This window comes from Myotis nattereri, assembly GCF_964212035.1.
Source record: "Myotis nattereri genome assembly, chromosome: 6".
In the NCBI taxonomy this organism is placed as follows: Eukaryota; Metazoa; Chordata; class Mammalia; order Chiroptera; family Vespertilionidae; genus Myotis; species Myotis nattereri.
In genome coordinates this window covers 2,305,586-2,328,707 of record NC_138081.1, presented here as the reverse complement: position 1 = coordinate 2,328,707, position 23,122 = coordinate 2,305,586, and the positions used below count along the sequence as shown (strand labels likewise).

The window sequence follows — 23,122 nt, the reverse complement described above, 5'->3', positions numbered from 1 at the left end:
TACAACCAAGATTACTTTACCCAGCAAAGCCATCATTCAGAATTGAAGGTCAGATAAAGAGCTTCACAGATAAGAAAAAGCTAAAGGAGTTCATCACCACCAAACCAGTATTATATGAAATGCTGAAGGGTATCCTTTAAGAAGAGGAAGAAGAAGAAAAAGGTAAAGATAAAAATTATGAACAACAAATACATATCTATCAACAAGTGAATCTAAAAATCAAGTGAATAAAAAATCTGATGAACAGAATAAACTGGTGAATATAATAGAATCAGGGGCATAGAAAGGGAGTGGACTGACTATTCTTGGGGAGAAAGGGGTGTGGGGGTGCAGGAAGAACTGGAAAAAAATCGTACACCTATGGATGAGGACAGTGGGGGTGGGGGATAAGGGCAGAGGGTGGAGTGGGAACCGGGTGGAGTGGCAACCAGGTGGAGGGGAGCTATGGGGGGAAAAATGAGGAACAACTGTAATAATCTGAACAATAAAGATTTAATTTAAAAATAAATAAATAAATAAATAAATAAAATGCATTATCCAGGGAGAGAAATTTTGCCATGCAGAGCAGAGCAAATGATTATTTATGTGTTTAATTGCAGTTATGTCGGCTCATACAGCTATGGGTAACTACACATAGCATGTCTAGTCAGTAAATATGCAAAGAATTGTAGATTTTCCTAGTTACCTTAGGGTTCACAACTCTTCAAAAACTCAACAAATTTATAAACCTCAAACCACCCTAGCACTTTTCTTTAGATTAAATTTAGACTCTGCTCAATTTGAAAAAAAACATTAAGAGAGAGATGCCATCTCCAAAGAGTTCTCCTTCAAAAGTTTTAGCCAGGCCTTTAGCTTTATGTCCCAAGTGGGTCTCCAAGCAGACGGACCGCCGTGGCCACCGCCGGCAGGTTCCGCGCCTGCGGCGGGCCACTCCTCCGGCCTGTGGTCAACTGACACTGGCCAAGTGTATTGAAAAAGCAGCTGCTTCTTTGTGATTTCTTTCCAGGTGCCTGTAAAACCTTATACACATCCGAGGCGTAATGTACTCTGAGGGTGACTTACAGGAACACATTAAGCTGTGAACGTCGTTCACTTTTATATCACATGTTGTAAAATCTGTGCTTAAATAAAAATGATTTAAATTCGAAAAAAAATGCTCTTCTGAGACTCACTGAGGAGAATAGGGTCAACTAAGCCCTTCGTGTTGCAGGGGCAGGAAGGGCATAGGAGTCACACCGGCGGTGGGACTGGACCTGGGCTCAGCACCGTTGGTGCTGGGGTTCCGGCTGGGAAAGAATTCAGAGCCACGACTCCAGCTGTAAGAGAGCATTTATGTGGTAAATCCCAGGTGGAAGGAGTGAGTCCTAGAAGAAATGGGCGGAGGCAAAGGAAGGGCCCTTGGAGTGGGAGGGAGGTAGTAGTAATGGGGGGGGGGGTGCGGAGAGGGAAGGGACAGTCAGGGCTTGTCCTGGAGGGAGAGCACCCTGGGCCCTCTGCCCTAAGGGCTGTGAGGGGGGAGGTGTTGGGGGAGGTCCGGGGAAGAGCTCAATAGAATATTCAGCACTTTCCAGGGGTGTCCTTTCAGGGTCTAGGTCTCCACTGATTGGTCAGCGCCAGGGCAGGTCAGTACCCAGTGCAGCTGGTCCTGACGTCAGCTGTGGGGTCACTTGTCTGGTTTTGCTGCTTTTCTGGGCCTCAAGCTGAAATACAACTGAGGCCTCGATGTTATCTCCGGGGAGGACAGGTCAGGGGTCCACACCGCAGGACCAGCGTATGCTAGGGGAGGAGGTCACCCTGGGGCGAGGTCCCCCCACCACTGACTGTCCATCGCTAGGCACCTGGGCTTTCTGCCCGGTGACCTGTGCCTGGCCCGTCGTCCTTGCTCTGCCCACGTCTAACTGCCCAGTTAGCATGCAAGACCCGGGCACAGCCCACCACGCTCAGGCTGGGAACCCCCTCCGCTGCACGGCCGCCCTTCTCCAGACTCATCTGTCGCCTGTGGCTCGCCTGGCTCTGCAGGCCTCCCCCCCAGGCCCCCCAAAGTCTCTTGGTGATGGACTGTAACCCCTGCGGGATGCGCCCCCAAACTTCCCTCCAGCCCCTGGCCTCGGAGCCCCCATGTCCTTCCCGGCTGCTCAGCCTCCTCCGCTGCCACACGAGGTTGCACCGAGTGCTGGGACCCTCCGCGGGCTCGGGGGCCTTCACGTCGCTGCAGCTCCCAAGCCCCCACACGAGGAGACCCCTCATGATCGGGAGCGCCCTGGGCAGGCCCTGCTGGGCCGACTGCAGCGGCTTCAGACAGGCCACGGGCCCTGGCTGGTTGGCTCAGTGGACAGAGCGCCGCCTTCCGCCCGGAGGGTCCTGGGTGCGATTCCGGGCAAGGGCACATTCCTGGGTTGCGAGCTAGAGCCCCAGTAAGGGGTGTGCGAGAGGCCGCAGGTCGATTCTCTCTCATTGTTTCTCTCCCTCCCTCTGCCTTCCTTTCTGAAATCAACAAAAATATATTAAAAAATAAAAGGAGACAGGCCACGAATCAAACGTCGCTGCTGCCCACCCATCCGGTCCCCTCACGCCCTCTTTTGTCCTCGCCCCCCCCGCCCCCCCCCGCCTCCGCGCTCTGCCGGGGCTGCAAAACGGGGTCCAGGGCGACGCTTCCGCTCGGCCCCCCTTCCCGCCCTCTCTGTCCCCGGTCCTGTGGGGTCCCCCCCATCTAACCTGGGGGGCCCTGCTCTGCCGCCGCCTCCTGCGACCTCCCGTCGGCAGCCGCCCCCTTCTCCTCCGGGGGTAGGTCCCAGGGCCCCCCTCCCCAAAGGCGGCGGTGCGGCGGGGCCGCCTCGGAGGGGAGCTGGGGAGCCGGTCGGGGGAGGCACCGCGCTCCTGTCCCCCCCCCCCCCCGCAGCTCTTCCAGGCCCCTCGCTGCCTCCCCCTCCCTTTCAAGCTTCGGACTCGGTTTCCCGACTCAGCCCGCCCCCCTGCGCTGCGTCCCGCCGCCGTCAAGGTGCCACCCGCTCTCCTGGGCCCTTACTGGGACTTAAAAGGAAGCAGCGCTGCCGACTGTAAACGGGGGTGAAGGTGACCTAGTCTTCTCCTTGGTCCGCAATTGCTCCCTGAGACCCGCACAGGCTGCGCAGTCCCGGCTCGCATCGCGGTCCCAGCCTCCCGCCGGTCCCGCCGGCCCCTCCGCCCACCGCCCCCGGGGCTCGGGCCAAAGCCTGGGTTCTCCCTCACACCTCACTTTCCAGTGCAGCCCTCCACCCCGCAGGCTCAGGCCCGCTCCAGCCCCCCTCCTCCCCCCACTCCCACCCCTACCCCCACTCCCACCCCACACCGCCCCTACCCCCACCCCACACCGCCCCTACCCCCACCCTACCCCACCCCCTACCCCCACCCCACCCCACTCCCACCCCTACCCCCACCCCACCCCACTCCCACCCCTACCCCCACTCCCACCCCACTCCCACCCCTACCCCCACCCCACCCCACTCCCACCCCTACCCCCACTCCCACCCCACTCCCACCCCTACCCCCACTCCCACCCCACTCCCACCCCTACCCCCACCCCACCCCACTCCCACCCCTACCCCCACTCCCACCCCACTCCCACCCCTACCCCCACCCCACACCGCCCCTACCCCCACCCTACCCCACCCCCTACCCCCACCCCACCCCACTCCCACCCCTACCCCCACTCCCACCCCACTCCCACCCCTACCCCCACCCCACACCGCCCCTACCCCCACCCCACACCGCCCCCTACCCCCACCCTACCCCACCCCCTACCCCCACCCCACCCCACTCCCACCCCTACCCCCACTCCCACCCCACTCCCACCCCTACCCCCACTCCCACCCCACTCCCACCCCTACCCCCACTCCCACCCCACTCCCACCCCTACCCCCACTCCCACCCCACTCCCACCCCTACCCCCACTCCCGCCCCTACCCCCACCCCACACCGCCCCCTACCCCCACCCTACCCCACCCCAACAGTGGACAGTGGCCTCCAGTTCCTTTGCAGTGAGCCCCTCGCTGCCCTGGGGCTGCAGCCGCTGGGCCTGGTGCTGGTGTGCTCATCTCACACAGCAGCAGCAGCTTCTGCCCGACCTTGCCCGACCTTGCCCGCCCTCCAGGAACGGCTCCCCAGGTCGGTGACTCTCACCTTCAATCCCTGCTCGAGCACTACCCACTGACCCATCCAGTGCCACTGTCTCCCTCGGTTCATGCTGCTCTGTGGGGCCTACACTTCACTGTGGTTAGTGACCTGCTTTCTCATTCGAGTGACATTCCAGTGCAGGCGGGTCCTGTCTGCTGGGGTCTCAGTTCCCAGCATGGTACCTGGCACAGACTAGGTGCTCCACAGCATTTGTTGAGTAAATAAACACTTTACAGCAGGGGTCCTCAAACTGTTTAAACAGGGGGCCAGTTCACTGTCCCTCAGACCACTGGAAGGCCGGACTATAGTTTAAAAAAAAACTATGAGCAAATTCCTATGCACACTGCACCTATCTTATCTGGAAGTAAAAAAACAAAACGGGAACAAATACAGTATTTGTATTTGCATGTGGCCCGAGGGCCGTAGTTTGAGGACCCCTGCTTTACAGTCACAAAATCAACAAGAACTGGAAGCCCAGGTCCCATGTGGGGTGCAGCCCGGCCCGGCTCTCCCTCGCTCAGTGGATGGTGTCCCGACAGTGGAGTCCCTCCCGAGAGCAGGGTGCCCTCCGCCACCACGCTTCTAAGTTCTTCTCCCTCCCCAGCCGCCCCGCCCTGGGCCGGGGGCAGAGATGGCACATGGCTTCCCAGGGCCCTGGGCAACTGCACCCAGAACCGCGGCAACCCTTCTGTTCCAGCCTTGGGTTCTGTCCAGGAAATGGAATAACTACAGGGCAAAAAAAAAAAAAAGAAAAGAAAAGAAAAGAAAAGAAAGAAAGAAAGAAAGAAAGAAAGAAAGAAAGAAAGAAAGAAAGAAAAGGGGAATCAGGAAGTGAAGCTGATGGCGGAGAAAAAGCTGAGGGAGGCGAGAAGAGCAGCAGGTGCGGCACACCAGAGGGAGGTCGCTGCGCCCTGCGTCCAGCTGCCCCGGCGCCTGGTCACTGCCCTGCCCTCTCCGTGACCCCAAGTCAATACCCAGAGCTCGGTGAGAGCTCTGCCCCTTTGGGTAATAGCACTGTCAGCCAGTCGTCCACTCCAGGAACTAGAACTAGAGATTCACCCTTGACTGTCCTCCCTGTCCTCCTCATGGCCACGCCAGCACCTGTCAGTTCCCTCCACCAAATACACTGCCCTGCCCCGCCCCGCTTAGCCATCATGGCCTCCACCTCCATCACTGGGATCATGTTCTCTCTTCAGGGCGACCGTCCTGCACAGCCCGGGGTAGTGGCTCTGGGTCCCTCCCATTTTGCACGTGTCTCATCCCACTACTCAGAACTCAAGATCTTGCAGGATCTGGTCTCTGCCTCAGCCTTCACCTACCTCGTACCACTTTCACCTGCACTCGCCACGTCCCAGCTTTGTTTAAATGAGCCCAAACCGCTCTTGCTTCAGTCTTTGCAGAGCTGTTCCCTCTGCCTGGAACGTGCTTCCCTCCGCCCTGGCTCATCTCTCGGGTCCCTGAGCTAAGCTAACCAGCCACCTGCTCCTAATGAGTCTCCGCGCTGGGTTTCTGTAGGGCTGCCAGATTTAACAATGAAACACAGGACGCCTATGTAAATTTAAATTTAAAATAAAGAATGAGTTGCCGAAACCGGTTTGGCTCGGTGGATAGAGCGTCGGCCTGTGGACTGGGGGGTCCCTGGTTCGATTCCGTTCAAGGGCATGTGCCTGGGTTGCGGGCACATCCCCAGTGGGAGATGTGCAGGAGGCAGCTGATCGATGTTTCTCTCTCATCGATGTTTCTCTCTGTCTCTCTCCCTTCCTCTCCGTAAAAAATCAATAAAATGTATTTAAAAAAAAAAAAAGAATGAGTTAAGTTTTTAGTATAAGTATGTTTCATACAATTTGGGGGAGATACTTATGCTAAAAAAACTTGTTGTTGACCTGAAATTGAAATGTAACTGGGATCTGTATTTTACATGGATTGACTTTCCTCCTCTTGGAGAGGCTGGAAAGTAAAACAAAACAAAACCAAACCCATCTATTCTCAGAAGCGTCTGCAGCGAGGCTGTGGAGAGGAGTTAGTTCTGCGAATGAGAGGTGCTGTGAGACGTGAAGGGAGAATGAGGTGGGCCTTTCCTCTAACAGCAGACAGGCTCCCACCACAGGAGGCCTGCGGCAGCGTTTCTGACTGTGGCCAAGAGCCCGGTCAGGACCATCTGACTCTGAATTCTCCGGGCCTCTGAGTGACTTTCTCATGGTCTGGTTCTCTTGTTGCTTAAAACACCTGGAGTGGCTTCTGCTTCCTGCACTGGGGCCACCGGACAGCCCCCGGCGCCCTGCAGGCCCCTCCACAGCACAGGCTGCGGCTGCGCTCAGGGCCGCTCCTGCTCACAGTCTAAGTGGCCGGAGGGCAGGGCTGTCCGCTCACCAACACACCCCAGTGCTGCTGGGCATGGACCTCATTTTGCCCCCTCTGTTCCTTGAGGAGCTGGGCCCTGATTCTGGGCATATAGGAAGTGGTCAGTTAATACCTTTTTACGTTGAAACAAGTGTTTAAGAGACAAGAACCAACCTGCTCCTGTATCCCCGAGGGGTAAAGACTCCTCCACTTAACATACGAGTTACCTGCAGAAGCTGGTCACCCCTCGGCCTCAACTTTGTTATCCATAATGTAAGGATTAGCGTACCTGTCAGTAACGTCCCTTTCAACTCTAATACTCTACAGACCCACAGTCCTGCGGCCTGAGAGATGGAAGAGGAGGTAGCGGCTCGAGCGCAGGTGAATAGCGCCTTGCTTGGAAGACTCGTCCCTCCCCCGGAGTGCCGCCTGGAAATGGGTGTCATCCTGGAAGTGAATGTGCGGAGGACAGGAGTCAGGGAAGAAAGCGGAGGGAAGGGCCTGAGGAGAGAGTGAGTATCTAATACAGAAATGCTCTGCAGCCCCTCGGTGCCGGTGCCGTTTCAGGCTCTGAGGACAGAGCTCCTCCTCCAGGCTCACACCCAGCCACTCTCACCCTCGAACTTCATCAAGACCTTCCCCGGCGGGTCTTCGCCCCGAATACTGTCCCCGAGCTCCTGTCCCTGCTGGCTCCCTCTTACCAGTCGGGGCCCAACTCAGAAATCACACCTGCCCTGCCCTGCCCTGCCCTGCCCTGCCCTGCCAGGGCCGGCGCGGCTGGTTGAGGGTCATCCGGGCGCTGAGAGGTGGCAGGGTGGGTTCCTGGAGCCCAGGTTGTGGCTCCATTCCCCGCAGGGGCGTGCAGGGTGTTTTGCTCTCACATTGATGTTTCTCTCTCCCCCTCTCCCCCTCCCTCTCCCCCTCCCTCTCCCGTTTCTTTCTCTAAAAACAGTTTTAAAAGGTGGCATTTTTAAGGCAGCACCTCAGAGAAGCTTTCCTAACAGCCACGGCGGGTGCGGCGCGCACACCTCTCCCAGCGCCTCCGCACCTGTCACTGCCCTCCGCTGTGTCCGCCTTTCCCCTGAACCTCAGGGGCCGGGAGGGGCGGGCGCATGGCTGCTTCCCCCCGCGGAACCCGACTCCCAGGCGAGGCAGGGAAATAGGTGCTGAGCGACTGGTGGGGGCTGCCTGGCGCCGTGAGGGCGCGGGGGGGGGGGGGGGGGGGCGGGGAGGAAGGCCGGGCGCCCCGGGAGGGCGGTCGGGAAGGTGGGATTCCGCGCCACCCTGTGCACCGCGCGGCCCTCTCGGAGCCCTGACGTCCTGCACAGGGAGGGGGTGTCCTCCAGCTCCGGCAGCAGGAACACGAGGGCGCCGAATGGAACAGCCCCCCCCCCCGCCGCACCCCCCCCCCCCCAGGAAGAGTGCGGCGTTTACACCGCAAACCCGCCGGGAGCGGGAGAGGCTGGCGGGTGGCTCCGCCCTTCGCCGCTGGGAGCGCCACGGCCACGCCGCCCTGGGCCTCCCCCCGACCTTCCCCGGCGGCCTCCAGCGGGCGCGGCGTCCGCGGAGCTGCCCGCCGGGCGTGTGGCGGGTGCGGCAGCGCCGGCTCCCGTGACGCCGGGGAGGTCGGGCCTGAGGCCAGCGCGGCTGGGACGCCGACGCGACGGCCAAGGAAGCGCAGCCGCTGCCCGGTCCTGCGCCCAGCGGGGGTGGCCGAGGCCGGGGGACCGGCCCCTCTGCCCGGGCGGCACCGTCCGAGGTGGTCTGAGCTGCCCTTCCACACACTCTACCAAATGGCGATAGGCTGACGGCGGACAAGCAGCTTCTAAATAGAAAACCAGGGGCGGGGAAAGGCGAATCGGTGCCCTGGTGCAGGGGGAGGAAGCGCATCCGACAACTTTCGCGACAGGAGCCGCAGGCTCCCAGGCCTCTACAGTGAGGGCTACCGGGGGACAGGAGGCTGCGGGGACAGGAGGCTGCGGAGACAGGAGGCTGCGGGGACAGGAGGCTGCGGGGACAGGAGGATGACGGGGGACAGGAGGCTGACGGGGGACAGGAGGCTGCGGGGACAGGAGGATGACGGGGACAGGAGGATGACGGGGGACAGGAGGCTGTAGGGACAGGAGGATGACGGGGGACAGGAGGCTGATGCGGGACAGGAGGATGACGGGGACAGGAGGATGACGGGGGACAGGAGGCTGATGCGGGACAGGAGGCTGACGGGGACAGGAGGATGACGGGGACAGGAGGATGACGGGGACAGGAGGCTGATGCGGGACAGGAGGATGACGGGGGACAGGAGGCTGACGGGGGACAGGAGGCTGAAGGGGACAGGAGGCTGACGGGGACAGGAGGCTGTAGGGACAGGAGGATGACGGGGGACAGGAGGCTGATGCGGGACAGGAGGATGACGGGGACAGGAGGATGAAGGGGACAGGAGGCTGACGGGGACAGGAGGATGACGGGGGACAGGAGGATGACGGGGACAGGATGACGGGGACAGGAGGCTGACGGGGACAGGAGGATGACGGGGGACAGGAGGATGACGGGGACAGGAGGATGACGGGGGACAGGAGGATGACGGGGACAGGAGGATGACAGGGGACAGGAGGATGACGGGGGACAGGAGGATGACGGGGACAGGAGGATGACGGGGACAGGAGGATGACGGGGGACAGGAGGATGACGGGGACAGGAGGATGATGGGGACAGGAGGATGACGGGGGACAGGAGGATGACGGGGACAGGAGGATGACAGGGGACAGGAGGATGACGGGGACAGGATGACGGGGGACAGGAGGATGACAGGGGACAGGAGGCTGACGGGGACAGGAGGCTGATGCGGGACAGGAGGCTGACGGGGACAGGAGGATGACGGGGACAGGAGGATGACGGGGACAGGAGGCTGATGCGGGACAGGAGGATGACGGGGGACAGGAGGCTGACGGGGGACAGGAGGCTGAAGGGGACAGGAGGCTGACGGGGACAGGAGGCTGCGGGGACAGGAGGCTGTAGGGACAGGAGGATGACGGGGGACAGGAGGCTGATGCGGGACAGGAGGATGACGGGGACAGGAGGATGAAGGGGACAGGAGGCTGACGGGGACAGGAGGATGATGGGGGACAGGAGGATGACGGGGACAGGATGACGGGGACAGGAGGATGACGGGGGACAGGAGGATGACGGGGACAGGAGGATGACAGGGGACAGGAGGATGACGGGGGACAGGAGGATGACGGGGACAGGAGGATGACGGGGGACAGGAGGATGACGGGGACAGGAGGATGATGGGGACAGGAGGATGACGGGGGACAGGAGGATGACGGGGACAGGAGGATGACAGGGGACAGGAGGATGACGGGGACAGGATGACGGGGGACAGGAGGATGACAGGGGACAGGAGGCTGACGGGGACAGGAGGCTGATGCGGGACAGGAGGCTGCGGGGATAGGAGGCTGCAGGGACAGGAGGATGTCGGGGGACAGGAGGCTGATGCGGGACAGAAGGATGATGGGGGACAGGAGGCTGACGGGGGACAGGAGGCTGAAGGGGACAGGAGGCTGATGGGGACAGGAGGCTGCAGGGACAGGAGGCTGTAGGGACAGGAGGATGACGGGGGACAGGAGGCTGATGCGGGACAGGAGGATGACGGGGACAGGAGGATGAAGGGGACAGGAGGCTGACGGGGACAGGAGGATGACGGGGGACAGGAGGATGACGGGGACAGGATGACGGGGGACAGGAGGATGACGGGGGACAGGAGGATGACGGGGGACAGGAGGATGACGGGGACAGGAGGATGACGGGGACAGGAGGCTGACGCGGACAGGAGGATGACGGGGACAGGATGACGGGGGACAGGAGGATGACGGGGGACAGGAGGATGACGGGGACAGGAGGATGACGGGGGACAGGAGGATGACGGGGACAGGAGGATGATGGGGACAGGAGGATGACGGGGGACAGGAGGATGACGGGGACAGGAGGATGACGGGGGACAGGAGGAAGTCACCTGCAAGGGAAAGAGCCAAATGTTCAGGCCTGGCCCTGCCTCCGACCTGCGGTGGTGCCTTCGGGAGCCCCCAGGCCTCGCTGCAGTGGCTGGTCTCAGGTCCCATGTGGCTACAGGGTCACATGTGGAGATGGCATGGCTATGACGTGGGCCCACCTCTAGGCAGGAGGGTTGTTGGGCTAATCTGGCTGAATGTCTACATGCCCCAAAGTGCACAGACTTAGACAGTACATCCACAGAATGCGAACCTCACAGAGACGCCCAGATAGTCTCTCACACACTGACTATCACAGGGACGAACACGGGATGATTCAGGGACAGACAGGCTGCTCAAAGGGAACACACGGGACCCAGAGGCAAGTCCCCATCCAGCAGGAACCTGATGTCTAAGAGGCCTTGGGCTGGGGGTGGGGCCGAGAAAACAAAGCCATGCAAAGAAAAAGAGCAAGAGGATGGACAAGGAGCCCGAGAGGCAGAGAAATTCAGAGAAACCCAGCCCCTTGGAAGGGCAAACAACTGGAAGTGGATCTTTGATTGTATTAGACCCACTGGGTTGATCTGGAACGAGCTCCCTATTGAAACTCAACTAATTAGCAACCTTAATTTCATCTACAAACTTTTTAAAAAATATTTTTCTTGATTTCAGAGAGGTAGGGAGAGGAGCTAGAAACATCAATGATGAGAGAGAATCATCCATCGGACTGAGCCCATAACCCAGGCATGTGCCCTGACCCGGAATTGAACCGTGATCTCCTGGGTCGACGCTCAACCTCTGAACCACATTGGCTCCATCTGCAAACTTAATTGCCCGAGCCACCCATGTAAGCTCACACACTCACACATCTGGGAATTAGGACGTGGACATCTTCGGGGACCATTATTCTACCTGACAGAACAGGGAAGTCCACCTCTTACAGAACAGATCTGATCATGTCTGTAGTCTTTCCCTTGGGTCGCTGAGCACTGCGCTGGAGGTATGTTCAGATGAGTGTGCTGTGTTTGTTTGTGTTAGTGTGTTTGTTGGGTGTCTATCTGAATGCCTACCTGAGGTATAGGTGGGGGAGAAGGGTGCCTGGAGGGCTGCCGGGGGGAGGGCTGCGGCTCTGTAGACACTGCGCTGTTCTCATAGACAGTAACGCTAATGACAGCCCCCCCCCCCTCTCTGAGCAGCCTGTCTGTCCCTGAGTAATGCCTGGTGTGTGTCTCCGTGAGGTCTGCGTATGTGAAGGTGTTGTCTGTGAGTCTGCACTTGGGGGCATTTGGACATTGGTGGATGCACATGCATGTTTGTACACAGTGTGTGTGACCACAGTTGCAGGCATCTGAGTGTTTACTTATTCACAACCCTGGAGGGCATCCAGGCAGAAGGGCCTAGCTGGAGACAGGTGGAGGAGCTGGGAAAAAGAGGAGCAGAGAAGGGCAGCGAGGGGGAGGGGAGGGGGAGGAGGAGACAGAGATGGAGGGGAGGAAGAGGCGCAAGAAAAGATCAGGATAAATCAGGAGCAGAGGGAGTTCTAGGAATCTGAAATGAAAAATGTCACAGAAAGGACACCAATGAGAAGAGGACCTGGGCATGGCCCCGCGCCTGTGACCTGGGCCATGCCGCTCTCGGGCCTCAGTTTACCAAGAGGTTTGACAGAGACAACCCTTGGACCCATCTCAAAGAGGAGAGAAGAAAGTAGAAATAAAATCACACACAGGGAAAAACAGAACTAGAGACACAGGAAGGAAGGCGAGAGGACCTGGGAACCCGCCAGAAGCAGAGCTGAGAGGGCCCTGTCCTGACTCCGAGAGGCAGAAGTGTGGGAGCCTGCTCCCCACCCCGTGCCCCAGAGCTGCAGTGTCCTTAAGCCCGTAAGAGGTGAGGCAGGAAGCTGGAGAGAGAGCGGCGCCGGGAATGACAGCCACACGCCAACACTCAGAGGCCTGCCAACGCCACACGGCCCGGGTCCCTGCTTCCGGCCCCGCCCCCGGGAGTAGGTGTGCCCGCCACCTGGAATGACTCACACCCCGGCGATGTGGGCACCCTGCCCACCGCACACCACGGGCCGAGGGGAAGGTGAGATTTGGGCGGGGCGGGGCGGGGGGTAGAGGGGACTACCCCTCCCCATAATCGGCCACCTTGCCCCCAGCGCGCCCCTGGTGACCCTCTCTGTCCGGAGGACCCAGGTGTCCTTTCCGCGCGCCCTCCTCCCCAGCTCCGCGGGGACGCGGGAGAACCAGAAGAGGAGTTGCGCAAGGCCGCTGTTTACCTGCCGCGGGCCTCCTCCCTCCCTATAAAACCTGCCGTGGCGGCGAGGCGGCAGCCTGGGACGGAGAGGCCATCCCAGGAGAGGGCAGCGGCGGCAGCAGGGCGGCGGGGACGGCGCGCAGACCCGGCTTCCCATGGAGTCGTCCGCTCCAGGCCCCGGGCTGGTGGAGCGCCTGGCGCAGCTGGCGACGTGTCCGCTGTGCGGGGGCCCCTTCGAGGACCCGGTACTGCTGGCCTGCGAGCACAGCTTCTGCCGCGCGTGCCTGGCCCGCCGCTGGGGGGCCCCCGGCCCCGAGGCGGCCCCCGCCTGCCCCAGCTGCGGCCAGCCCTGCCCGCGCCGCAGCCTGCGGTCCCACGTGCGCCTGGCCGTGGAGGTGCGCATCAGCCGCGGGCTGCGCGAGCGGCTGGCCGAGCCGGGGGCCCGCGCCCGGAGGCGCCGCGGCGGCCGCATCCCCACCATGGGCAGCCTGGACCCTCTGGGAGAGGTGAGGCGGGACGCGGCCGCTGCGGTCGGCGGAGGGAGCTCCTCGGGCGCCCGAGCCTCGGCGGCGTAGAGGCAAAGGATGGAGCTGGGAGAAGGGCAGAAAGGCAGGGCGGGGCGGGGCGCGGCCCGAGTGCTAGGGGAGCGGGCGGAGCGAGGGGCTGCCTGGGGAGGCGAGGGGGGACCTGGGCGGAGGGCGGAGAGGGTGCAGATCCGAAAGCCCCGCCGCCGGCCGGGCCGAGCCGGGTGGGTGGTTGTTGTTGTTGTTGCCGCGGCTCCTCCCAGGCCCCGGGCGGGGCGGCGGGATCTGGAAGAACTGCCGTGGGGCCTCAGCCTCTACTTCCCAGCCTGGTCCCCCACCCGCGGTCGCGCCCCTCCTGGGTCGGCAGTCAGCCCCAGCCCCTTGCGAGACCCCCGGTTTGGGGGTTCCCGACCCGCTTCTCCCCCGCAGCTAAGCCGTCCGGGCTTGCTCCCCCTCTCTGAAGTCTGCGTGGAGTAGCACCTCCCGGTTTGGGGTAATTGGCCTCCCCCCCCTGCGCCGCACTCGCCGCTCCAGTGGTGCTCCGGGGACGGGCGGGGCGGAGGAGCCCCGGCGGGCGGGGGGCGGCGTCGGGCTCTGCGCGGCTCCCCGGGTCCTGTTGAGCTTCCCGGGCACGAGTCCGGCCGCCTCCCTGGCCAGAATGCAGAGACCACAAAGCAAAGGGCCCAATAAACGCCACTGGGCTTTTATGGCAAGAAGTGAAGCAGCTTTATTATAAGGCTTTAAAATGCGAACCCTTTACCCAAGGGCTCTGAGTATGTTTGGTCTGTGTGATTGATGTAAAGGGTTACACCCTCAGGGAGGGCCGGAAGGACAGGCTCCGAGGCAGAGGACGGGGCTGTGGGCAGCAAGGAAAGGCAAGGACTCCCGGGGCAAGCAAAGGGCGTGGATGCGGCCGGGCACGGAGGCCTGGGGGACGGACGGGGCAGGACAGTGCCTGGTGGTGGTAGGAAAATGGAGTGCGATGAAGGGGGTTGCGAGAGGAGACCGGGAATCGGGAGCACAGGGGTAAAGGGGAGATGTGCTGAGAGATGGGGCCTCACACCTCTGACCCGCTCACCTGAGGGGGAGGCGGGGAGGGCTCCCCACCGTATAAAGCTCAGAGCTCACATCCACGTTTTCCTCTGCCCCCAGGACATGAGGGAGACATGGAGAAGGTGAGTCCCACTTTGTTCCTTCCTTTCCACCCCCACCTGCCCACCCATCACCCATCACTGGCCCACCTCTGTACGCACTCAGACAGGGTTTCTGGGTGCCCTACCCCTCCCTGCACCAGAGATGCCATGTGGTAGGAGAGGGGGCAACGGAGGGCAAAGGGTGGCTACTGGTTTCCTGACCTTTCTCCCTCATTGGTCCAGACTTGATGCCCCCACACCCCAGTCATCTCACTCCGAGGACGAGCTCCCCGAGGACTACCCGGTTGTCAGGAACATGCTGCACAGGCTGGCGGGTAAGGGTGGGAGAGGCTGTTCCAGGTCTGCTCCTCTGTCTCTCAGAAATCACCAAGCCCTCTGGACTGTGTCTGTGACCTAGGGACGCTGTGACACAGCCTCAGGCTGATGGCCGTGGGGGGCTGGCCGCTGGCTGCGGGGCCTGCTGAGGGCTGAGTTGGTCCTGACTCTCCTCGCCTTTGGGGCCGTTCTCCCTGTGTTCCCTCTGCACCCATTTGTCTCTAGGCCCAAACTTCCCCTTTTTATAAGGACACCACTCATATTGGACTAGGCTCCACCCTACTGACCTCATTTAACTTGATTACCGCTGTAAAGACTCTATTCCCAAATAAGGTCACATTCTGAGGTCTTGGGGGAGGAAACAGATTCAACCCATAACAATGCCTACCCTCAAGTCCTCCTGTTTCAGCCATTCTTCCCTCTTACCTTTTCAAACACTCACACAACAGACCCCTGAAGGTCAGTGGCCTTTCAGAAACCCGTTTCCGCTCCCTCCTCGCCTGCACTTCTGCCCAGGACGCTAGGCACCTCTGCAGCCACTGGGAGTTCCTGCCTCCACCCTCCTGGTCACCCACCACCCTGCCCACCCCAAATTGCTTCTTGTACCCCGAATCCAGAAATCTTTTCGCAAGGCCCCCCATACACTCAAGGCCAATAACTATTTCTCTGGCCCCTTTGGCTATCACCAAACTGCCCAACTCTGCCCCACGCTCCCTCTAAGAGGCCTGTCCACTCCACCTATTCCTGTGGGTGAGTGGGCTGGTTTCTCCAGATACCTAGGATTCCTCCCGCCCCTCCCTCTGACACTGGGGTTCCGGTATCTGGTATCACTCTGTCTCTAGATCTACCTTCCCCATCCTGCTGGCCCAGCTCCCAGCCCCACCCCAGATACTGCAGATGGAGGTGTCCCGCCTCATTCCTCCTGTCAGGCCAGCCTCTCTCCTTCCCAAGTCCAGTCCTACAGAAAGGGCATCAGTGCGCAGGCTGGGTCCTGCCCAGACCTACCCTCCTGAGTCCCACGGCCACCTTGCAGCTGCCTGGGCCTCTAGGTGCCCCCCCCCCCCCCCCCCCCGCTGGGAACGCTGGGTCCTGTGTCCCTGACCCAGCAACCCTCTCTCTCGGCGCCCGTCCTGTCTTGTGCTCCACAGCCGACCTGACCCTGGACCCTAGCACTGCCCACCGCCGCCTGCTCATCTCCGCTGACCGCCGCAGCGTCCAGCTGGCCCCCCCAGGGACACCCGAGCCCCCTGACAGCCCAGCACGCTTCGATCAGCTCCCCGCGGTGCTGGGCGAGCAGGGCTTCGGGGCGGGCCGCCACTGCTGGGAGGTGGAGACCGCGGCCCCCGCCCCGGGCGGAGCCCCTCCTGGGGAGGACGACGACTCGGAGAGTCACTACGCCTTCGGGGCGGCTGGGGAGTCGATGCAACGCAAGGGCCGCGTGGGGCTGTGCCCTGTGGGCTCGGTGTGGGCCGTCGAGGGCCGCGGTGGCCGCCTGTGGGCACTCACGGCACCCGAGCCCACCCCACTGGGCGGCGCCGGGCCCCCGCCGCGGCGGATCCGCGTGGACTTGGACTGGGAGCGGGGCCGCGTGGCCTTCTACGACGGCCGCTCGCTGGACCTGCTGTTCGCCTTCCAGGCCCCCGGCCCCCTGGGGCAGCGGGTCTTCCCACTGCTCTGCACGCGTGACCCTCGCGCCCCGCTGCGCATCGTGCCGGCGGAGGGCTGAGCCGCGCGCGCCTCCTTCGGGCCCCGCCTGCTCTGGGGCTCGGAGGCCCGCCTGCAGGGACCTGTCCACACCCGCCCGCAGCCAGTTCCGATGAGCACCCTGCCCACCTACATGGTATCTTTTCTCCCACACAGTGAGACTCAACTGAACTCGTTTCCACATCACCCCCAACGCCCAATCCATTGCACTCCTCTTCTCGGGAGCTTCTCCCCTCCAGCCCCTCCCCCATCTACACTGCTCCAGGCTCTATTTCCCCTCCACTTCCGCCTCTGCTGGTCTCAACACAAGACCAGCCTCCCCCAGGCTTTCCTGCCCGTCCATTCTCAGGCCTCTCCAGGGAAGAAAGACCTCCTCCTAGAAGCAAGAGGCTGGGCTCTGGCCTTAGGGTTCTCTAGGAAGCTTAATGTCAAGGTTGGTGGTTCTTTTTATGGGGGGAGGGGGTCCTACTTCATGGTGACTGCTTCCCACATTCAGTCTTTTCCCACGAAGAACCTTCTCTGAACTACCCCCTGTACTGTTCCAGTAAGAAGCCAACAGTAAGGCCCTAGCGCCAGTTTGGCTCTGTGGATAGAGCATCGGCCTGTGGACTGAAGGGTCCCAGGTTTGATTCCAGCTAAGGACACATGCCCAGGTTGCGGACTTGTTCCCCAGTAGGGGATGTGTAGGAGGCAGCTGATCAATGGTTCTCTCTCATCATTGATGTTTCAGTCTCTCTCCCTCGCTGAAATCAATAAAAAAAAAGAAAGAAAGAAACCGACAGTGCTACCTCTCCTTTCCTCAACCTGGGGATGGCCCAGACACCTATGGCCTCCTTGTGTGTAGCCTCACACCTCCCCCCACATGTATAAAAGGGCCCATATTTAACACATTTTATGATGTTGGGTTATTTATTTTGTGCACCTGTGTCAATAAATGAGATCTCTGTGGTGGTGTGGATCTGATTATCTCTGCAAGTGTGCGTGGCCAGAGGCATGGGCAATGACATTCAGATCCCAAGGAGGGCCAAGGGAGCTGGACGCCTGGACTGGCAGACATCAGAGCCAGGCAGGAAGGGGTGAGAGTGGAGTGCAGGGGACACACCCTCGTCTCTGCTCTTTTCCTTCCTCTCCCTGCGACGACGTTGGACCTGTCTCTGAAGCTGGAACACCAAACTGAAAAGACAGTTGGGCCTAAGTGAGCACTCCCAAAGCCAGCTTTGTCAGAGAGCCTAGGCCACAGGAGGGTGAGGAAAGAGGACATGGCTGCTGCTTTTTTCATTTTCCATTAAAGGTGAGAATGACAAAGACCTTTCTCTCCCCCAACTCCTCCTGAGGGCATGAGAGAGTGGGCAGGAGTGGAGCAGAAGGGCTGGGAGCTCTCCACAACCCCTCACACCACAGCAAGGACTAGGCGCTCGGACTATATAAATACAAATACATGAGCGGAAGAGCTCTAAGCCAGGACGAGCAAGCGCGGCTGGGGCAGGACTGCCTGGAACCTGACCGGGACCCTGGCAGTGAAAGCTGGGCTGTTGGAAATCCATTCTAAGCATTTGGGACTCGACAGAGTGCAGGGAGCCGAGAGCTGGGTCCCGGGGCAGGTGATGTGGCAGTGGGAGCGAAGGGAAGAGACTGGGACCAAGATGCCCAGATCCCTGGCGGGAAGAGGATGGGCACCAACCCAGAAGCCTGGGCTCTAGAATAGCAGCAAAGCAGAACTCCAGGATCTCTGTCCGCCCTCCTCTCCTTCCCTCCTTCAGACAGAGAGGTGGGTGGGGACTGGAGAATGATCAAACCATGGGTTTAGTCCCCAAGTAGCAACATGAATATAGTCAGGGCCAGACAGACACAGAAGTGGTGAGGGAGAGAGGAATTTAGTGCTGCATTGGCCCTGGAGGGGGCTGGGACGGGTCAGGGGGCTGGGACAGGGTGGTGGGGCTCGGTCCGGGGGTTCCACGGCGCCGTCCTTTGCGGTGGCCCCGTACACAGTGTGTGTGACCACAGCCTTCCTCTTCCTCCTCATCACTCTCCGTAGAGCTCTCACCAAAGGCCCGAGGTTTCTCATAAATACAGCAGCCTGGATTTGGAAGGAGGAGCCCGGTTAAAAAGGAGGAAGGGCAAGATGTAGAGTCAGTTCCATTCCCAGTGGGTCTCAGTAAGAATTCCTACTTCCACTATTGACTCCTACTATCTTCCAGGATCCAGTTTCCTCAGGGTCACCCCCTGGCACTCAGACACTCAACCCCGTCATCTTCTGAGAGAGCCAGGAGTCCAAAGCTCCACTTCTCTATCTCTGATACCCCTTGCCCTCAGGCCTTGGGACATCCCATCCCAATTGGAGCCCTCCGCACCTCTCATTTTAACCTCCTCTCCCTGATGCCAGAGAGCCACCAAGGCAACAACAGGACTGGGGGCACCTGGGGGCTTCAGGCCGGCCAGTGGATGTGAGGAGGTCGAAGCACGCGGACGGGAGTGAGAACTCCAGGGTTACCGTGGGCCGGCAATCACTCACATTTTGATGAGCGGCGCCCCATGTGTTCGTTGTCCACAGTGTCACTCGTCCATTCCACCTTTTTCTCTGGCTTCCGTTTCCGCAGTTTGATGGTCAGGCTCCGGTTCTCCTAGGTTGACAGAGATGGGCATAGCGTGTAGTTCCCTCCTGTGGACCGGGACCGTCCCACTCCCTCCCGGGGCCTCCTGAGTGTCAGACAGCACCGGAAGAGCTGAGTGGTGGGAGATGAACGAGAACAGGCCTCTGACTCCCTCGGGGACCATGAAGTAGTACTTCCTGTTCTTGGTAACCACGAGCACACAAGGAAGTCACAATTCCTAACCCAGAAAATCCTCAAAGGAAAACAGAACCCTCACTGTTTCTCCATTTTCTCCCCCAACTTATCCTTGGTGGTATTTAGTTTCTCAGTCTCAAAGCCTCATCTATGATCTTTTTCAGAGCCCAGCCCTCCTTACCTCTTACTCACCTATTCCCTAGCATCCTGGAATCTCTGGTAACCATTATTCTAAACTCCCTTAATCCAAGTGTTATTAGCCCAATACAACCTTCTCCCTTTGAAAACAACCTAACCTGTTTTTGCAAAAATGCTACCTTTTTCTCTATTTACATCTCCTCTGATTTTTCAAAATATTATCTTCATTTCCTTTTCTGTTGTTCCCTCCTTCTCTCTGCTTCCTTTTACATGCACCCCTTCGACAAATACTTATTGGTATGCATGCTTCCGAGTTCCCCGCAGCTGGCCTCCAACCTTGCTTTCTGACTCGGCCTTCTTTCCCCGCACCTCCCGCGCTCCTCAGCCCTCAGCCCCCGCTCTTCCTTACACCACCGCCACCCCAGCAGCACCCCTACATCCTAACATGTCACTTGACCCACCTGCACCATCTTTGCCACTACCAATACCCCAAGTCCGGGCGATTCTCCCAACCCCACTCCTCCCTTATGCCCCGGCCCAGGCCCTCCAGCAACTCTCCAGAGCCCTATCCCCGCCCTCCCGGTACCTCCCAGACCCCTAAACAGCACCGCCCCCCGCCTTTCTCACGGGCTCGGTTGTCACGGTAACCGTTGTCTCAGTGACGGTCTCACTCAGCCCGGGCCCCGCCTCGGCCATGGCTCAGGCTGAGGGGAGGAGGGGGAGACACCCTTCCCTTGCTCCGCGTCTCCGGGACCTAAGAGGATCGGTATCGGACTCAGAGTGGCAGCCAGGACCCTCCACCTCTTTTCCCCTCCTCCTGGGCCTCCGCTTCCCCACCCCTGGGGACAGCCTGTGCAGCCCCACTTCCGGCCCCCGGCTTCCGGGTGTGACGCCGCCGGTGGTCCCGCCCGGCACCGACTGCACGCAGCGCAGGCGCGGCCGGAGCGGCGCTGCCGTCGCGTCGCAGTGCGCAGGCGCCGCGCGGACCCGCGTGGGGAGGAGTCGTGGAGGGCGCCGCGGGGCAGTCAAGGGCGGCCGCGCGCAGGTCAGGTAGGAGGGCGGTCCCGAGGGGCCGCCTCCATCCCTGGTGGGTGGGCGGGGCACTAAGGAGCAAAGGTAATGGCCCATTCTGTTTCCTTATTGTTTGGTATGGGAATTACAGAAAGGGGACCTAGGAGCAGTGGGAACACACGTAAGAATCTGGGTTCCAGCGCTGGCCGGTATACTCAGTGGTTCGATTCCCGTACCTGCGTAGCAGGTTGGTCCCGCCAGTCTCGGGGCTTGCGGGAGGCAGCCAGTAGATGTGTCTCTCACATGGATGTTCCTTTCCCTCTCTCTCTCCCCCTCCTTCCGCGCCCTTCCACTCTCTAAAAGTCAATGGAAAAAATAGGGTGTGTTTCAAAGACATGAGCAGAACAAGAATGATGGACCAGGTACAGAAACTCACCACAGCACAAAGCCCCAGGTGCCTGCAAGGGGCAAAACCGGGAACACAGAACCTTGTCCCCAGGGCAGCCTCCCTCCCTAGCACCTGTACCAAGTGCACACTGGTCTCCCTCACCGATCATGCTGTTTGGACCCTGACCTTTTCCTCCCTAAAGATAACATCAGTTGTATTTCAGCTCCAGGCCCAGACAAGCAGCAAAACCAGACAAGTGACAAGTGGCTGCCTCAGGACCAGCTGCAGTGACTGATGACCCCCTGCCCTGGCCCTGACCAGTCAGTGGAGATCATGGCCCTGGAAAAGCTCCCCTGGAAAGCTGATGGATATTCTATTGAGACCCTCTCCTGAGAGCTCCCCTAAGATTCCCACCTGCAAGATAGAAGGACAGGAGGATGAAGGACCCATCCCATTGAGAACTCTCCTCCCTGGAGCATGCCAGGGCCTTTCCCTTGCCCCTACTTCCCGCTAAGGCAGTGGTTCTCAACCTTCCTAATGCCGCGACCCTTTAATACAGTTCCTCATGTTGTGGTGACCCCCAACCATAAAATTATTTTCGTTGCTACTTCATAACTAATTTTGCTGCTGTTATGAATCGTAATGTAAATATCTGATATGCAGGATGTATTTTCATTGTTACAAATTGAACATAAAGCCTAGTGATTAATCACAAAAACAATATGTAATTATGTTTTCTGATGGTCTTAGGCGACCCCTGTGAAAGGGTGGTTCGACCCCCAAAGGGGTCACGACCCACAGGTTGAGAGCTGCTGCTCTAAGGGACCGTGAGACTTGCAACCAGGGGAGCAGTGGCGAGCATAGCTTGTCCCAGGCTCACTCCCTGAACCTGTCTCCCAGGCCCCCTTTTCTCTGACTTTTCAGTGGCCCAGAACAGCCCCTCCTAGGCTCTCCTGTTACTTTTTCTATGCATCTTACTTGTTTCACTGCCCTTAGTATATTTTTGCTGACATCATCAACCAGTGCTGTGTAGCCCTTCCCTTTGGATAGCCCCATCCCCTTTTCTTTAAATAAATTCAATTTTTCTTGAATTTATTGCAAGGACTTGAGATTGCTATTTAGCTTGCCCATGCACCACCAACTTTTTTTTAAAATTTTTTTTTAAAATATATTTTATTGATTTTTCCACAGAGAGGAAGGGAGAGAGACAGAGAGTCAGAAACATCGATGAGAGAGAAGCATCGATCAGCTGCCTCCTGCACACCCCCTACTGGGGATGTGCCCACAACCCAGGCACACGCCCCCGACCGGAATCGAACCCGGGACCCTTCAGTCCACAGGCCGACGCTCCATCCACCGAGCCAAACCGGTTTTGGCTAAATTTTTTAAATATATATTTTATTGATTTTTTTTACAGAGAGGAAAGGAGAGGGATAGAGAGTTAGAAACATCGATGAGAGAGAAACATCTATCAGCTGCCTTTTGCACACCCCCTATTGGGGATGTACCCGCAACCAAGGTACATGCCCTTGACTGAAATCAAACCTGGGACCCTTCGGTCTGCAGGCCGATGCTCTAGCCACTGAGCCAAACCGGTTAGGGCACACCACCAACTTTAACCATTCAGTGAGGATTAACAAAAAAAGAAAAACAAAAAGAACCTGGGTTCTAGGACCTGTCCTCTGCCGATAAGTGTCCAAGCAGGGCATGCATGCACGTTCGGCTGGGACACTTTCCCTGTGATTGCACTAGGCCTTGGAGATGGAGGTGCATGAAGCACTGTGATCCTGCCTTTTAGCTCCCAGACTAGTGGGAGAGATTGGCATGCTTAGCAATAACAAAAATAGAAGACATTGGGATATTAATGCATATGCAAATCTCATCTGTGAAGAATTTAGCCGTATATAGCTAACATTTTCTCTGGAGAACAATTCATGCTATGATAAAAATATGTGCTTAGGGAGCAAGAGTGGTGAAAAGGGAACACAAGGCAGACAAAGGGATGCGTGGGGATTTTTTTTAGGTGCAAAGAGCAGCTTATAGAGACATACATGTGTACTGAAGGACATGCAGTTGGGATGTACAAAGGTGGGATGTAAGGGGAGTGCCAACGAGGCTTGACAGGTAGGCTGTTATACGGGAGGCCTGTATGCTTTGCTAAGAAACTTGGACTTTATCCAGTCAGTATGGGTCAAGGAAAGGCTTAATGTAGGGTAGAAACGTGAACAGATTTCAGATTTCAGGAGGCAAGGAAGTCAACTACCTGAACAGTTCAACCGTACAATGCAGAAGACTGCCCTGCCCATCCCTCAAAGTTGCTGAGGGGTCAAACAAGATAACGGTATGTTTGAGAGCCCTGAATATACAA

The 23,122-nt window shown here is 59.2% G+C and overlaps 2 protein-coding genes across 4 annotated transcripts; one reads left to right on the top strand and one right to left on the bottom strand.

Moving 5' to 3' along the window:
* Window positions 1–12,889: 12,889 nt before the first annotated feature.
* RNF39 (ring finger protein 39) lies at window positions 12,890–17,397 on the top strand (the record flags this gene model as incomplete). Of its 2 annotated transcripts, XM_081094270.1 has the most annotated exons (5): window positions 12,890–13,240; window positions 14,411–14,433; window positions 14,635–14,726; window positions 15,876–16,165; window positions 16,364–16,552. In XM_081094270.1, the coding sequence occupies 5 exons, from the start codon at window positions 12,890–12,892 to the stop codon at window positions 16,451–16,453; spliced, it is 846 nt and encodes a 281-aa protein (XP_080950396.1). In that variant the 3' UTR covers window positions 16,454–16,552. The 2 variants fall into 2 exon arrangements, with proteins under 2 accessions (XP_080950396.1, XP_080950395.1); XM_081094269.1 differs by having other exon boundaries at window positions 15,876–17,397.
* An 892-nt stretch (window positions 17,398–18,289) lies between these two features.
* Window positions 18,290–20,323, bottom strand: PPP1R11 (protein phosphatase 1 regulatory inhibitor subunit 11). 2 transcript variants are annotated; one of them, XM_081094277.1, is made up of 3 exons: window positions 19,983–20,323; window positions 18,944–19,052; window positions 18,290–18,508 (listed from the first exon to the last, which is right to left on the bottom strand). In XM_081094277.1, exons 1-3 carry the CDS (start codon window positions 20,049–20,051, stop codon window positions 18,306–18,308), a joined length of 381 nt encoding a protein of 126 aa, XP_080950403.1. In that variant the 5' UTR covers window positions 20,052–20,323; the 3' UTR covers window positions 18,290–18,305. The 2 variants fall into 2 exon arrangements, with proteins under 2 accessions (XP_080950403.1, XP_080950404.1); XM_081094278.1 differs by lacking the exon at window positions 19,983–20,323 and adding an exon at window positions 19,817–19,931.
* Between the last annotated feature and the right edge of the window lie 2,799 nt (window positions 20,324–23,122).

Coding starts and splice junctions, on each gene's coding strand:
- PPP1R11 (XM_081094277.1), bottom strand. CDS start 20,051: ATGGCCGAGGCGGGGCCCGGGCTGAGTGAGACCGTCACTGAGACAACG. Junction 19,053..19,982: donor TTACCGTGACAACCGAGCCC/GTGAGAAAGGCG, acceptor CTGTCAACCTAG/GAGAACCGGAGCCTGACCAT. Junction 18,509..18,943: donor GGGGCGCCGCTCATCAAAAT/GTGAGTGATTGC, acceptor TTCCAAATCCAG/GCTGCTGTATTTATGAGAAA.